This window comes from Lepidochelys kempii, chromosome 16 (genome assembly GCF_965140265.1).
Source record: "Lepidochelys kempii isolate rLepKem1 chromosome 16, rLepKem1.hap2, whole genome shotgun sequence".
Classification (NCBI taxonomy): domain Eukaryota; kingdom Metazoa; phylum Chordata; order Testudines; family Cheloniidae; genus Lepidochelys; species Lepidochelys kempii.
The window spans coordinates 11618476-11635167 of NC_133271.1; the positions used below are offsets into that span (position 1 = coordinate 11618476).

Genomic DNA, 16692 nt, shown 5'->3' on the forward strand with positions numbered 1-16692 from the left:
TGATCCCACGAGGCCAGGCAAGAGCAAATCACGTTCTCCAACACACTGTCATCTGGAGGGAACCTGGACAACTGGATCCTCTCCTTCCCACCCTGGAGAACCGCTGTACACTAGCGCTCAGATCCACACTCACAGGCCATGAGTGCAATGGGATCTATCTACCGGGGGAGGACGCAGGGGGCACTGGTGCTAGGATCCATGTAGGACAATGGGATCTCTATAACGAGGGAGCAGGTGGGCACTGGTGTAGGACAATGGGATCTCTATAACGAGGGAGCGGCATTTGCACCAGGATTCACACTCATGCTCAGTGACACTTTGCCAACCAGGTAAAGCGTGTAGCCCACAGCGGGGCTAATTAACAAGCAAATCAAATGTCATTTGTATTCCCATGGGAACCAGTTTATTCTCATGGTGGGGGCATTTAGAAAGAATAATATACAGCTCCTGCTGGATTAGCAAAATGCCACTTAACCCACTTCTGTTTAGACTGATCTCGCCTGCCTTCCGCAATTAAGTCAACAATCAGGCAGTTTACATCTGCAGAAACACTGATACACAGCATATTTCCTTTCCCTCGCATTAATGAGGCTGTTGGTTCCTTTGTGCTGGAATGGGCAAGGTCCAGTCTGTGTTTAACCGCATGTTGTCTAGTGTCAGATAAACAACTGGTTTGTTTGAATCTGTGGTATATGTGCATTTCCCCGTCTGCTGGAAAGCACTCAGCCCAAGGCCTTCCACCCGTTAGATGACTCACATCCAAACCAGGCCCCGCAGGCACCCTAGGCACGGAAAACATTTGAAGAAATTGCTTCTCCTCTTTGCAGCTTTAGGACAGGGACTAGGGGGCGGGGGAGAACGAGGATGTGAATGGACACGGCTTGAGAGCAATGGTAGCATGGGAGCCTGTCCCACAGCCTGGCACTCCGGCAGGAGTAGAAAGCTGAAAGCCTTTGTTTCAGGGCAATGAGTTCTCATTCCCAGCGAGCCCAGTATTGGGCCAAGGGTTATTTGGCAAGGATGGGTTTCAGTGGGGTTAGGTTTTGGGGACAGATAGCCACATTAATGGATAGGGGATGATTCATCCTTAGTCCCAGCCTGGCTAGGCATGTGGCAGGAATTTCAGGAAGGTCTGATTGCATGCAGGGTTAAGGTGGGCCAGTGGATGTCAATGGAGGCGGGGTGGGGTGGGGTGGGGGGAGACAGTGATTTCAAGAAGAGACAATTTTAGGGAGCGTGAACTTCAGTCACCCCCGACCCATGTGATCAAACAGAGGAGGGGGACACAGTTACTGGGCCAAATTCAGAATTGGGCTAAGCACCTGCAGTGAGCTGCACCCTCTTACCCCAGCTCCATACCCCCTCGCAGGAGAGAGCCGCCTAAATATCACCGTCTCCTCCATGATATGATCTCCAGCTGCTGCCCCTAAGCCTATAATCCCACCATGGCTTGTCAATAACCACACAGGAAGTGGTGGCATTTCCAGTCCCCTCCCCATGTCGCTGTGGGGGGAGGCAGCTGGGTCTGTAACCCTTCCCTGGCCAGACTTTCAATTGCCTGCCTGATGTGCCAGAGACAAGAGCTTTCAGGCTGCCACGTGAGCCAGGACGTTAACAATTCACCAGCCACGTGCAGCCCGGAGAGCTTCCAAAATGCACATGCTAGACCAGGGGTGGACAAACGTTTTGGCCCGAGGGCCACATCTGGGTATGGAAATTGTATGGGGGGCCATGAAGGCTCACGAAATTGGAGGTGGGGTGCAGGAGGGCTTGAGGGCTCCAGTTAGGGGTGCGGGCTCTGGGGTGTGGCTGGGGATGAGGAGTTGGGGGTGCAGGAGCGTGCTCCGGGCTGGAACCAAGGGGTTCAGAGGGCAGGAGGGCAATCAGGGCTGGGGCAGGGGCATGGGAGGGGGTCAGGGATGCAGGTTCCAGGCGGCACTTACCTCAAGCAGCTCCAAGAAACAGCGGCATGTCCCCCCTCCGGCTCCCCTGCGGAGGCACAGCCAGGCAGCTCTGTGCGCTGCCCTGTGAGCAGGCACCGCCCCTGCAGCTCCCATTGGCTGCAGTTCCCAGCCAATGGGAGCTGCGGGGGCGGCACTTGGGGTGGGGGCAGCGTGCGGAGCCCCTTGGCTGCCCCTACATGTAGGAGCTGGAAGAGGGACATGCCACTGCTTCCAGGAGCCATGCGGAGCGGGGCAAACCCCAGACCCCACTTCCAGATGGGAGCTCAAGGGCTGGATTAAAATGTCTGGAGGGCCAGATGTGGCCCCTGGGCCATAGTTTGCCCACCTCTGTGCTAGACCCCCAGCACCTTTGAAGCCTGAAGCCCTGTAGGATGAAGTCCACTGAGTTCCTGTTCAAAAGATCTTCCCTTGGCAGGATGGGTGAAATATTAAGGCTCCGGAGCCTTATAAATAGGGAAGCTTAGGAGACAGGAATCGAGACCCACCTTTAACATCATTGGCCTAAAAAAGTTTCCAGGGAAGGCGGAGTGAAGAGAGAAAGTATTTACAGAGACAGTAAAGTCTACTCCTCCACACCAGGCCTGTGTGGCTACAGATCCCGCTCTTACACCATGGCCATCACCAGGGTATCTAAAGCCTTTCCCAAAGACCTGGTCCAATGTGCAGTCTCAGTATCAGCACTACACAGGTAGGGGCGTTTGCACTCTGGTTTGATGGATGCGCATTGCAAAGCTCTCCTGTATGCCGCAGGGCTGCTGGCAGGGTGGCTGCTGCTTTCTCTGCCTGATCCCGGTGCAGTTCTACTCCAGCCAGGCGATCGGCCTCGGAGCTAATGGGCTCGGTGAGGAGAGTGGGAGGAAGGGGGTGTTTCTATTGCACAATTTGGCTAGCCTGGTTCTCAGGGGACATAAACAAAAAACCTGCCCACACTGATCAGGGAACCCCTGGAGAGACCCTGCCAATAACAACCAGGCCTAGGACCAGGTACAGCTCGCTCAGTTTGGATTATCAGTAGGACCTGGGCTTTCTGGCGACTGTGCCCTTTACAATTCCTCTCCCCCTGCAGGGTGAACAGCACCGAGTTCCTTCCCTTCCTGCAGGACAGGAGGATTTCTCAAGGGTCACACTGCAGCAAATCTTTACGCTGACCCATGAGTAGGGCCCTACCAAATTAATGGTCCATTTTGGTCAATTTCACGGCCATAGGATTTAAAAAATTGTAAATTTCATGATTTCAGCTATTTAAATCTGAAATTTCACAGTGTTGTAACCATAGGGGTCCTGACCCAAAAGAGGCCTGGGGGGGGAGTTGCTAGGTTACTGTAGGGGGGGTTGTGGTATTGCCATCCTTACTTCTGCGCTGCTCCTGACTTCAGAGCTGGGCAGCTGGCTAACAGCTGCCGCTCTCTGGCCACCCCGTGCTGACGGCACCACAGAAGTAAGGGTGGCAATACCACCCCCCACACAATCACCTTGCGCCCCCCCCCCACACTTGTCTCCTCTGTGGAATCTGTATAGGACAGGGTAAAATGACACAAAAGACCAGATTTGGTAGGGTCCTACCCATGAGGATACACCCCACTGGTTTACTCTGGAGGAGACTACAGGACTCCTGTGGTTTTACATCCATTCCACCCCATCTCTGTTTCGACCAGGCTGTTCCTGTATTGGATCTCAGCTGGAGATAGTTCTGAAATGTTCTGCCATAGTAATGGGCATTTCAGGGAAAGGGCTGGCGGGCTGTCTGTCTCCAGACATGCCAGGCACCGTGTGCCAGGGGAACATGCTCACTGAGTCAAGGCAGCCTGCCAGTCCTCTCTTTGCTGCTAGGGAGTTCTCAGCAGCCCCCGGGCTGCTCTATGCCTAGGCCCTGCCAACAATGCTGCTGACCCTGGCTGTTTTCGGCCCGTCTGCGTGGAGATATAAATATGGTTCCATGTTTTGCTGAGCTGTCCTAAAAGAGGACTGGATTTCCCTTACGCCTAATATTTCTGGGCAAAGTAGAAATTGCTCCTGGCTGTAAAAGGCAATGGCTTTTAAGCAAAAACGTGCCTGTAGGAGCTCACTCTATTTTAAGATCAGGTTTTATTGGCTGTCACTTTAAAAGGCCACTGAGGCCCCATGCCACAGCTTTGAAAAACAAGTGTTTAGAAATAGCTCCGCACCTATCAACCGTCTATTTCTCCTCCCTCTAATGTACGTTATTCATGGATCCTAAGGGCAGAAGGGGCCTTTGTGATCATCCAGTCTGACCCCTGCAGAGTACAGGCCAGAGAATTTCACCCACTGATTTCTGTACTGAGTCCAACCTGTAGCGGAGCTCGGGTGTAATCTTTTAGAAATATACCCCGTCTTGCTGTAAAAACTCCAAGTGATGGAGAATCTACCACATTCCTTGGCCATCGGTTTCAATGGTTAATTAAACTCACTGTTAAAAATTAGCATCTCCTTTTTCCCAGTTATTGCTAACGACAGGAGCCAGGCAGAGAAAGGTCATTCTGTTTCGAGGAGGGTTTTGGTATTTTGAAATCTGGTTTTATTCAGAGTTGGAATAAAATTGAAAATTCGCCATAAAAGGGAACAAAGTCCCGGCGCTGGGGCAGTCTGTCTGGTGGGCTGCCACTGAGTCCCCCACCCTGGACGGCCCAGGGATACCAGGCTCTCAGTTCCCTGGCAGCCCACAGGTGGTCTGCCGGGGAGGTGGGTAGGCAAGATGGCAGGAAACCGGTGGAAACCTGGTTTCTGTTGGAAGTTCGTCAAATCAAACTGTGTCCACAGAACATTTAAATTTTGACAAAACAAAGTTTGTCAAAGTTTTTCCAACAGCAGTACTAACAACATGGGCATGGACACAGGGTAATAATAAAATAACTACTTATATGGAGATGTATTTTATATTCTCAAGTCCCACTGCGCTTTACTAACATATATTGCTATACAACTGGGATCACTTTGCCCTCGGCTGAAAGGTGACCATTTCTGGTGTGTAGCTTGACAGTGGTTTAACACCTCTGAGCTACACTACACATTAATGTCATTTTAGCACAGGAGATAACAGATATCCCACCTGGGGGGCTGCTTGGCATGGTTCAACTGTTTCCTTCTAACCCATGGAAATTAGCTTCCTTTCTCATTTTGTCTGTATGAAATTTTAGTTTGTGCTGACTTTGCTAGTGCTTTTTATGTAGCATGTTGTAAAACTAGGCAAATATCTAGATGAGATGACATACCCCCGGAAGATCTTTGCGTACCCCCAGGGGTATGTGTACCCCTGGTTGAGAATCACTGCTCTGGATCATGCTGCTTTCCCCAAATACGCTGGTGGGGTGAAGGGGTGGAAGACCTTTCACGAAACACCTTAAAACATCGGACTCTATTCTTTCAGCCACAGCAAGCAGTATTGTGATTTCCTGCCAAAATTCCTTGTGCTTCTACTGAGATGCTATCTAAACCCACTGCAGATTCATGTGAATTATTACTTGTAAGAAATGTCTGGGAGCTTCAGATTCCATGGTGATGTTAGCAGAGACCCACCTCCAGCACCATTACATTGTTAAGTGAATTTATTGGTCCTCTTGCTTCATTAATTGAGTTTATTATACTGAGAAGTGGGGAATCTGAGAGCACTTCTAGAACTTCAGTCTCAGAACTAAGTTTTCAGGATGAACAGAAAGGTCACTGCTGAATGGTAAATTTGGAGGAGATGAACTGAGATAATTTAAAGGCCCCGTCTAATCTCCCCTCTATGTGGATTTAAGATACAACAGCCACAACCCATCATTTCTTCAGGAGACGGGAAACAGGCAGGCAAAGTGACTGGGAAAACAGGTATTTCGTTTCACCACCTGGGATCATTCTAACACCTTTTCCAGTTGTTCTCAAGCGCCTTCCATTTGAGGGTCTCAAAGCACTTCCCAGATATTAATTAATTAAGTCTATCAAGTCACTGGTCCCTCCCCAGGGTGGCAGGGCAATATACTAGTCTAACTTTACAGTTGGGAAACTGAGGCACAGGAAGATAAGTGACTTTGTGATCATTCCCTGGGGTTGGTGGCTGAGCTAGATGCAGGGTCTAGAAGTCTTGACACCCAGCTCCTTGCTCTAATCACTAGATAACCCCGCCTCACTTTTATTTAGACCTCTGTCCCTTTAAAACCAGGCATGGCTGATCCATTTTGGCTAAAATAAGAACCAAAACTGAAACTTTGTTCTGAACCCAACCCCAAGCTAGGCCTTTTCAGCTACTGGTGAGCATGGTCACTTAAGGATGAATGGACAAGGAGATCATCTCCCTCCCCATCTCCTGCAATGAGTTGTTCCACCCAGAATGGAGTTCATGCTTATTCGCAGGGGTCAGGATGTGGGAGGACACTGCTGCCCTCTACGCGGTGTCTGTTCTGGAGCTACAGGGCCCAATCCATCCTGGTGTCGAGCGCCTCCCAGGAGCTGCTCAGCCCCTCGCAGGATTGGGCTCTGTACAGAGAACTCTGCTGTCTGTCAATCTGGCACTACATTTGCTACGAAATAATGACTACATAAAATCAATGTAGATTTCAATTTTGTAAACATAATAATTACACAGCCGGGAAAAACCCAAACCCCTCTCCAAATCCCTCAGGACCAGCTCATTTTTAAGCAAATTCTACAATACCTGAGCTCCTGTGATCAAGAGACTGCAGCTGATTATCACATTGTACAATTAACCCCTGCTTTGCAGAACTGAGCAGAGAGCCAAAGACACATTAAACTAGGAGGTGATAACCAGGTCTGGCTGGGTCATAGGAGGAGAAGAAGGACCTTGGAGTACTGGTTGATCATAGGATGACTATGAGCTGCCAATGTGATATGGCTGTGAAAAAAGCTAATGCGGTCTTGGGATGCATCAGGAGAGGTATTTCCAGTAGGGATAAGGAGGTTTTAGTACCGTTATACAAGGCACTGGTGAGACCTCACCTGGAATACTGTGTGCAGTTCTTGTCTCCCACGTTTAAGAAGGATGAATTCAAACTGGAACAGGTACAGAGAAGGGCTACGAGGATGATCCGAGGAATGGAAAACTTGTCTTATGAAAGGAGACTCAAGGAGCTTGGCTTGTTTAGCCTAATTAAAAGAAGGTTGAGGGGCGATATGATTGCTCTCTATAAATATATCAGAGGGATAAATACCGGAGCGGGAGAGGAATTATTTAAGCTCAGTACCAATGTGGACACAAGAACAAATGGATATAAACTGGCCATCAGGAAGTTTAGATTTGAAATTAGATGAAGGTTTCTAACCATCAGAGGAGTGAAGTTTTGGAATAGCCTTCCAAGGGAAGCAGTGGGGCCAAAAGATCTGTCTGGCTTTAAGATTAAACTCAGTAAGTTTATGGAGGAGATGGTATGATGGGATAACATGGTTTTGGTAATTAAATATTCATGGTAAATAGGCCCAATGGCCTGTGATGGGATGTTAGATGGGGTGGGATCTGAGTTCCCAGGAAAGAATTTTCTGTAGTATCTGGCTGGTGAATCTTGCCCATATGCTCACGGTTTAGCTGATCGCCATATTTGGGGTCGGGAAGGAATTTTCCTCCAGGGCAGATTGGAAGAGGCCCTGGAGGTTTTTCGCCGTCCTCTGTAGCATGGGGCATGGGTCACTTGCTGGAGGATTCTCTGCTCCTTGAAGTCTCTAAACCATGATTTGAGGACTTCAATAGCTCAGACATAAGTGAGAGGTTTTTCGCAGGAGTGGGTGGGTGAAATTCTGTGGCCTGCATTGTGCAGGAGGTCAGACTAGATGATCATAATGGTCCCTTCTGACCTTAGTATCTATGAATCTATAATCAGCATTACAGAGAGGTTTAATTAGGACTTGGCTTGCCTGGGGGTGAACTTCATGCACCCCATAATGATATCACACCTCACAAGTTTAGAAGGGGCTAGTGATCCTCGAATTGACCAGCTCATTCAGAAGTTTGGGATGTTAGATGAGGTGGGATCTGAGTTACTACAGAGAATTCTTTCCTGGGTATCTGGTTGGTGAATCTTGCCCATATGCTCAGGGTTTAGCTGATTGCCATATTTGGGGTCGGGAAGGAATTTTTCTCCAGGGCAGATTGGAAGAGGCCCTGGGGATTTTTCACCTTCCTCTGTATCATGGGGCACGGGCCACTTGCTGGAGGATTCTCTGCTCCTTGAAGTCTTTAAACCATGATTTGAGGACTTCAACAGCTCAGACATAGGTGAGAGGTTTATCGCAGGAGTGGGTGGGTGAGATTCTGTGGCCTGCATTGTGCAGGAGGTCAGACTAGATGATCATAATGGTCCCTTCTGACCTTAATATCTATGAATCTATGAATCATTAGCCTGCAGATTGGAGAGCTGAGGGGACTCTTAGGGTACGTCTACACTGCAACCTCACTCCCACCCCTCCCCCACAGAAGTGAGTTTCAGAGGCCAGGCCAACTCACTCCGGCTCCTGGGCTTGTGTTATGGGGCTAAAAATAGCCATGTAGCTGTTCTCACTCAGGCTCTGAAACCTGGCAAGTGGGGTGGGTCTCAGAGTCCCAGCTCCAGCCTGAGTGGGAAAGTCGACATGGCTAGTTTTAGCCCCCTAGCATGAGCCCCGCAAGCCTGCATCTGTTGACAGGGCTCTGAGACTTGCTGCCACAGGGCTTTTGGGCACTGGAGAGGTAGCCTTTGGGGTAGATCCACGCCTAGCGTAACTCCATTGACTTCAGTGCAGACGTACCAGGGATGGACCGGAACCCAATCCAATTCTCATTGCAGCCAGTTGAAAGGCTCCCAGTGACCTCCGAGATGGTGGATAGGGCCCTTTGGTGGGGAATCCTTCGGCACTGCTGCGGCCATCTTGACACTAGGGAAGGTGCTATTTAGTAGTGGGGACTGCTGCCAGACGTGGGGTGCCTGAGAGATTCGGAGTTGAAGGGGGCACAGTGTTAGTACCACGGCTTCCCATATTCCACACACCTTGAGTCCCAAGTAAGGGTCTGGTGGCTATCATGGTGAATCAAGGAGCAGTCAAATGGATCCGGGGTGTCAAAGTGGACCTGGTGACACCAGCCTTCCTCGCCCCTGGTGCTGCCACCATGCCACACTTAGCCTCATTCAAGGTGGCAGCACCTGGAAAGCCTGGCACCCTGGAGGTCTAGGCCTTGTTCCTGGCTTTATCACTGTTTTGCTGTATGATCTTTGCTAGAGAATACACACATCCTAGCCTAATATACACCACATTATACGAACGCCTGGCCATGATAAGAGCTACATTGGCCTATGCTTCTCCCAGAGTTCTGTTATTCATGCGAAGCTACATCCCACGGTGCCCTACAATAGAACAACTGGCATCGGCAGATAGGAACTTGTCAAAATCGAGATACATTTGCTCTCCGTCTTGGTATAAGCTAGGGAGGGACTTTCATGACCCAGCACCTGAAACGCTAGTACCCAAAACAAAGATAAGGAGAGGAACAGAAGAAAAGAGCTTTGTACCTTGGAAAATCATCCTGTAAATACGACTGGTTGAAATGTGCAACTCTGGGAGCACACGGCCTTACATAAGGTGAATGTAACAAAGCTGCACGAGATGGCTTCCCAGAGACTGGCATCATACTGAATCTTTTCCCTGGACTATATTATGATTGACTTATAGCAATAAACCTGACTGGTATTGGCGATTTAGTCTCTTGAATATATTTCATAACAGACCAAAGCGTACTCAAGCAACTGTCTATGCAATTTGCCAACATCTCGAACTGGGCAGTTCCCCTTTCTGTGCCTCAGTTTCCCCATCTGTGAACACCTTTGCAAAAGCTTTGGTCACTTACAATGATTTAGTTACAAAGTATGATTATTACTACTACCTGGGGGTGACACATCCCCCATGATGGGAAGGAATACAGATGGCCTGCACACCAGATGGAATCATGCGATCCCCGTGGCTCATGTAAGTAAGTCCCTTTATCAGATAGAGGGCCAGAGTCTGCTCTCAGTTATACCGAGGTATATCCCAAGTAACTGCACTTAAGCCCACATATATACACGGGATTTTCTGCTGGTGTAAATAAAATAAAAATCTAGCCCTTAGTTTGGTGTGAAGTGGCACTTCCCAAGTTTCTGCTTTGCCAAACGCATTATCATACAAACTAGTGATTAAAAGGGGTAGCCAATCATCTAACTACCCTCGCGGTTCATTTTTAAAAATGTCCAAGAGACCAAATAACCAAACGTAGCCAAATGTATTGTCTAAAGACAAAGTACTACGATACGAAAATGAGATATACATGCCCTGCTTCCAGGAAGCAAATTCTTACCTTGGAGCAAGTTCACTTCACACTGATGGTGTGCTTCAAAGTTAGACATTTCAGCTAGTAGAACTGATAGTGTGATGTTACAAGTTACAAAACTCTTTACACATCACTTAAAATTTAAGTTTGTCCCACTACTTTGTGCCAGCTTGTCCTTGGTACCTCCCTATACTTTCCAGAGCTCATTTTGAATGCTATATTCCAAGCATTGATGAGCCATAACAAAAGTACTCTCTGGCTGTACTAGGTACGAAATGTTCATGCATCTTTGCCTTGACAAGTTTCCTCTTTTTTAATTCCAAAGCTGCCTTCAGTTTTGCAAAGTGTTGTGGGATAGGTGACATGTGTGAAGAGAACTGTGGGAAGCGAATAATACATTCAATTAACATAACTTCCCAATACCCATATGCATAAATACCACGTGCACACTACCTATTAACATGCTGTATACTACAGCTAACATATACATTGGCTAACGGACCCCAAACCACTCCATTTAATCTTCATTGTGCTACCTTCCCAGCCTAAATAGCACCTTTCACCAAACACGGCGCTATCCCCTCTTCACGGGAGCATTCTGACAATCTACGGGACTTCCCAGAGACCAGGGGTCAATAGATGGGGGCGAAGGGGGGGAGTGCACAGCATGAGGGATTTATGAAGTTCCTCCTCTTTCCCCAGAGATGCCCCCGCAGCTCACAACCAGAGCAAGGGGATACTAAGCCCATCTGCACCAAAGGAGACACTGACAAGAGTTCATGGCAAGCAAAGTCAGGGGTTAGCAAAGCACTTTGAAGCAGAGTCGTCCAGTGAGGTAGTTCTCATTAGCCCACTGCTCACTCGAAGCACATTTCATCAGACAGGTATGCATTTATCTCCGCATGGACTAACTTCACGCAGTCCAAATGCAGGCGCAGTTCCACTGAAACCAATTACTACACCAGCTACAGTCCAGGTGCTTTAAGATTCCACCTGCCCTGCAGGGTGAATTCCATCCAATAACCTTGAGATTCCTCCCTGCAAGATAGAAGGGGCTTTTAAAGGTCCATTATGGGATGCGCTCAGCCTCACAAATGAGACCTTGCAATCATTCACCGTACAGTGGGGTCAGACTCAGCCCCTGGTCAGCAGAGCGGCACTGGGGATGAGTTTGGACCAGTGTTTCTACACACCTGCACCCTGTAATTTAGCCTGTTGTCATGTATGATTCCGCCCCGGTTGCAGCCTTTTGGGGCTCAGTGTGCCTGGAAGATGTTCTGGGGACGCATTAGAATTGCAGTACATGAGAGCGCCGGGCTTCTCAACCAGTTCTGTCCTAGAGCCCATGGTACAGCAGAATACAGTTTCAGGAGCCCCTCCCCCAAACATTTTGAGACCCTCTCCCCATCTAGCTATACCAAAAAAGGAGAGTAGTCGCGCCCCCTAGGTTAAGAACCCATGCTATTATGCATTGCTCTTTATGGCGCTTGAATCAAAGACAATGTGGACTTAAGATGGCCAATGTGGCCTGCCCTAGATGGCCAATATGACCCCCCAGCCAGGGCATAGACTGGCTGATTACACAGAGCAGTGGACAGATGTGGTGCCATGATGGAAGGAGCAGGTACAAAGGTATCATGAGACAAGCTGGAATGAGACAGTAGTTAGAAAGGACAAACAGGGATAGATCAGATCAGCCCAGGAGACTGGCGCTGAACTTGCCCTTCAAATCTCCCACTGTTGCACCATCAAGTGCAGTGGGAGCTTTAGTGTAGACAGGGCGCCAGCATTTTGACGTGGCCCGAATCGGGTCAGAGGGCATGGCGGTAAAGACTTCAGAGCCGTGTCTACACTGGAGCTCCAAGCATCGCTGCCCCAGCAGGAGTGGCAGGGAGGGAGATGCTAAGGAAAGGCTGAGAGCTGGCAGAGGCAAAGGAAGTGAAAGCAAACACCGAACGGGAAGGCATCAGCCTCTGGCAGCAAACAATTGAATTATGCCCTCCCCACTCCCACATCTCTTTCACTATGGAAATCACAGCACGCAACTCCCCACCCCACTGAAAGGACCCTACCTCCATCAGGTCTATTAGCCACAAGAGTCGCTCCTGGGGGAACAGATTCAAACAGACATAAAAGGGAAAAACAAAAATGTTAGGGAGGAAGTAGAACAAACGAATGACACGAAGAAAACATTGCACAACCCCCTCCCCATCCCCAACCTTGCCATCCCATGGAACATGTCTTGGGTTCTCTCCAATGCATTCAAATAAAGGCAGCAAGAGCCCCGTTCAGAGAGAAGAGCAGGGAGATGGGGCCAGATAACTAGCATCGGTGGACTACATGGGCCCTTTCTTGGTTTGCACAGAAATAACAGGCCCCCTTGAGTTCCCCCTCTGTCATCTCCTCCTTCGGCATTACTGGGCAGAGTTAAAGCAAAGGATCAGGGTTTTAGGGACGGGGGCGTTACAGGAGCTGGCTGATCTGGCCACACTGGTAGCACTAGACTGAGGCTGCAAGTCTCACATGTGGAAAGGAAGAGCAAGGATTGTCTGAGGAGTGGCTGTTTTGCATGCCCTGGCTTTCCTACAGACCCTGGGGCAAACCCGGGGCTGATTTACACCCCAGGCAATCCCATTGATTCCTATGGGGTATGGCTCCATGTGCTCCGAACAGGGTGTAATTTGGGAGGGGGCTGCTCACCCTGACTCCCGCATTCTGAAGCTCTATCCCGTGTACCCAGAAGCAGGAATCAGTCGGTGGCTGGAGAGTGGTGGATGAAGGCAGGAATGCATCCATCTGCCCATTTGGGATCTGAAGGGGTCACCAATATTTTCCCAGCCTTCCCTATCCCCCTGGTAATCATTTGACTTCAAAGAGCTAAGTCCACTCCTTGTTGAGGATTGTTATTTGCCAGCACCCTCTCCTGCCTTCCACAGCTCTGGAGATATTTTGCTGGCAACCTCCTATGCCCCAGAGTGACTCTGGAGTCTCCTGTTTGGATTAGAAATGTAGAAAATCATCCAAATCATAGAATATCAGGGTTGGAAGGGACCTCAGGAGGTCATCTAGCCTAACCCCCTGCTCAAAGCAGGACCAATCCCCAATCTTTGGCCCAAAAAATGGTCCCCTCAAGGATTGAACTCGCAACCCTGGGTTTAGCAGGCCAATGCTCAAACCACTGAGCGATCCCCACCCCCTTGATCCAGCACGCTGCTTTAATCCAGCTCAGCTGGTGCAGAAGGTATTAACTATGGGACTCCCATTAAAGGCTGAAAAACCATGTCCAGTGCCATGAAAAACTTTTAGGAACTATTAGGAAAAACTTTTTCACTAGGAGGGTGGTGAAACACTGGAATGCGTTACCTAGGGAGGTGGTGGAATCCCCTTCCTTAGAAGTTTTTAAGATCAGGCTTGACAAAGCCCTGGCTGGGATGATTTGGTTGGGATTGGTCCTGCTCTGGGCAGGGGGTTGGACTAGATGGCCTCCAGAGGTCCCTTCCAACTCTGTTATTCTATGATTCTATGAAACTTATGCTCGGAGCTCAGATCGGGCTGCCTCATCCCCAAGAAAGGCCCCCTCTGCTTCTCCCCTGTTGGCTGCAGAGCCTCCCATTAGAACAGAAGCCTGGCCTGTTTTCCTACTGCCCCCTTGCCGCGCTGATCGGGCAGCAGCCGCGGCTGTCTGTTCCTTTCATGGAGGTTTTAATTTCCAAGGCAGCTAATGTGTTTATGATGAAAGCCAATTTACGGCTGGGAAATTAATTTTGCGGCCGCGCCGCAGCACACTTAGAGGTGATTATGATAACTTAATGAGATGGTGCACGCGGTGACGACCCTGAGACATTGCCACGGAGTCACTCACGCGCCGGGAGGAAGAGGACTGGCAGGGAATGCAGATGGCGCCATTTCCATCATCCCTGCTGGGACAGGGAAGGGGGTGGTAGGGAGCACGTGTGGTTATGGGGGCACGGGGAAGAGGGGGACTTGTTTAAAGGGATAGCTAGTATCATCACTATAATGGCAGGCCAGGGGCTGGGAAAGGCAGTTGGAGCCCGGGCCTGTGCAATGAGAAACGGAGGGCGGTGATATAAGGCGGGATTTTCAAGCAGGCTCAGTGTTGGTCAGACTCTGCTGGCACTCCCCACTGACTTCAGCGGGGGCAGAGTGTGAGCACCCCACCAGGTTCATCACCTCTGCGGTCCCCAGGACCCTGCAAATGGCCCTTTCCCAAAGACCAGGTGTGTCATCTCCAAGGTCCCGCATGACCTTCAGCGGACGTCTCCTCACAGATCATGGACACCACCCCGAGGGCCCTAAGGACTTACAACCGGACCCTCCCTAGAGGAAAGCAGAAATCCTCCCGCTTCTTTGGTTCCCTTTGGCCCATAGCGGCAGGAGGGTGGAGTGCAGAGGGTGATTCAGTGCACTGGTCTCCAGCACAGCTCTGCCCCCTCCTGCCCCCATTCCCACTGGAGCTCAGGCTTGTGACTGCTGAATTGCTTACGGGGCGTGCACATGCATTTTCCATGTGCTTCAAGGGTCTCTCCGTTTGCCCTGGCTGCCTGGATGGGGTCCACCAATACCACTCGTACACAGGTCAGGGGAGATCTCAGGGCACGAGTCTGATGCTTCAGCACCATTTCCAGCTCTTGACCAGCCCCCACCTATTACTGAGCCCATGCATGTGGCATCGGGGGTAGAAGTGCTGTCATGGAGCCACCGGGGGAGCCTTTCCAAGCAAAACATGATATTCTCCAGTATTATAGCTATACCTCGGTTATTCAGGGTTACAGGGTTTGCCCAGTGAGAGCCAATCACAGGCCAATCAAAGCTGGCACCTTGCCATCAACAGTGGCCCAGTATCTCTTGCTTCAGTGGGAGAGATTTCCTCTTCTCTCACACAGTTCACTCAGCTGATTCTGCCATGCTGTGGAGGTGGAGGAGGGGATGGGCTAGGGGGTTGGAAGATAGATTCTTCCCGGATGCCTGTGGCGATCTGCTTGTGCTCTGAAGCATGTTCGGTTTGACCACGTTGATCTTAGCTTCAGAGCCGTGGGTGCAGTGAATGGGCAGCAATTTTAGACCGAAGCCAGCAATGCTGTTCTCCTGCCCCCAGGCACCACCTCCGCGCCACCTCTGCATATGAGACGAGGGTCTCCGTGATGCCTGCAACCCACTGCCAGAGTGGAGCCCCTGCACCGTGTGAGCTTGGCGATCATTTTGGAGAGCCGAGGGGGAGTAGGTTTGCGGAGGGTTGGGGGGGGGGGAAGGGTTTGCAGGAGGACTTCACGAGACGGCAGGGAGTGGGTAGGGCTTCACGGAGAAGGAGGGTGGTTCAGGAGGCTGACTGGGAACGGCAGGAAAGCCGAGTGTACTCACCCGAGCCGAGCTGACCGTGGTGGAGGTGAAGTGGCTGCAACTGGAGGAGCCGGTGTCGCTGTGGGACGTCATGGAGTAGGAGTCGGCACTGCGCACCGAGGGCTGTCGGGCCTTCATGGACTCGATCTCCCGCTTCAGAACCAGGGTATTGAAGCGATCGAGGTCCTGAGGGGCTATCACCCCCCTCACCTCAGATAGCAGCGAGAACTGGATGGGGATGGGGGGGAAGGAAAAGGTCAACATGAAGACAGTGCATGAGACAGCTGGCCTTTCGCTGCACCATGATGCCATGCGTTTTTTTAACGCCTTGGTGCCAGGTGTTGGAAAGCCGAACACCTTTGCAGCCAGGCCTCCTAAGCAGATCCCGCAGTATTTACAGGTTTGCGTGGTCACAAAATGACCATGTGTGCTCCAGCCAGCAATAATGCAAGCCGGTGACCATTGTGCATGTAGAAATGCACAGATTTGCATGTGCAAATGTTGCATTTACTAACCGTGTGTGCATCAAACCCAGCTGAGCCCACAGCCCCCTTCAGAACAATGCTCTCGGCTCTCAGCACAGCGGGTGCGTTCCACAGCCTAACGGAAGGCTGAAGAAACCCCCGTAAACTGGACATCCATTTGCTTTTCACTCTTCCCTCCTCTGGCAGCGAACTCCATTTACTCCCCTTGTGGCAAGGAGCCTGGTCTCATTACGCCATCGGCAAAAGCAGAGTGAGCTTCTGTTCCCTTACTTAACCGCAGCAGTAGGGGCCATTAGGGCGTAGCGGATTTAGAACGAGACCCGCCCCCTGGTTAGCCGCAGCGGGAGTGGGAAGGGCATGCGGCACCTCCGACTCTGCTATCGCAATGGGGGACGCATGCTGGCAGCCCTGTTACCTGAGTCCCATGGGATGGAGGCTTTGTGCTACCTGCAGCAGCCCACATCCATCCGGCACTCGTTAACTAAGAGCAGTACGGGGGGAGGTCAGGGCAGTCAGTGACCACCCCCATTCTCAGGGAGAGGTGTCTTTCAGGATGTGCCCCTCCCGCTTTCTTGCCCCTTTGCTCTGCCCCCCGTAAAGC

At 50.5% G+C, this 16692-nt stretch overlaps 1 protein-coding gene across 6 annotated transcripts in view; it reads right to left on the reverse strand.

The window, feature by feature from the left end:
• Positions 1-16692, reverse strand: part of WHRN (whirlin) — a 113403-nt gene that overhangs the window by 16503 nt on the left and 80208 nt on the right. For 4 of the 6 annotated variants that reach the window (XM_073314072.1, XM_073314074.1, XM_073314073.1 and 1 more), the window contains 2 exons: positions 15628-15834; positions 12321-12353 (listed from right to left, as the gene is read on the reverse strand). In XM_073314072.1, the coding sequence (XP_073170173.1) occupies positions 12321-12353; positions 15628-15834 (240 nt within the window). The remainder of the gene's footprint in view (positions 1-12320; positions 12354-15627; positions 15835-16692) is intronic. The other 2 variants (XM_073314071.1, XM_073314070.1) reach the window with 1 other exon arrangement.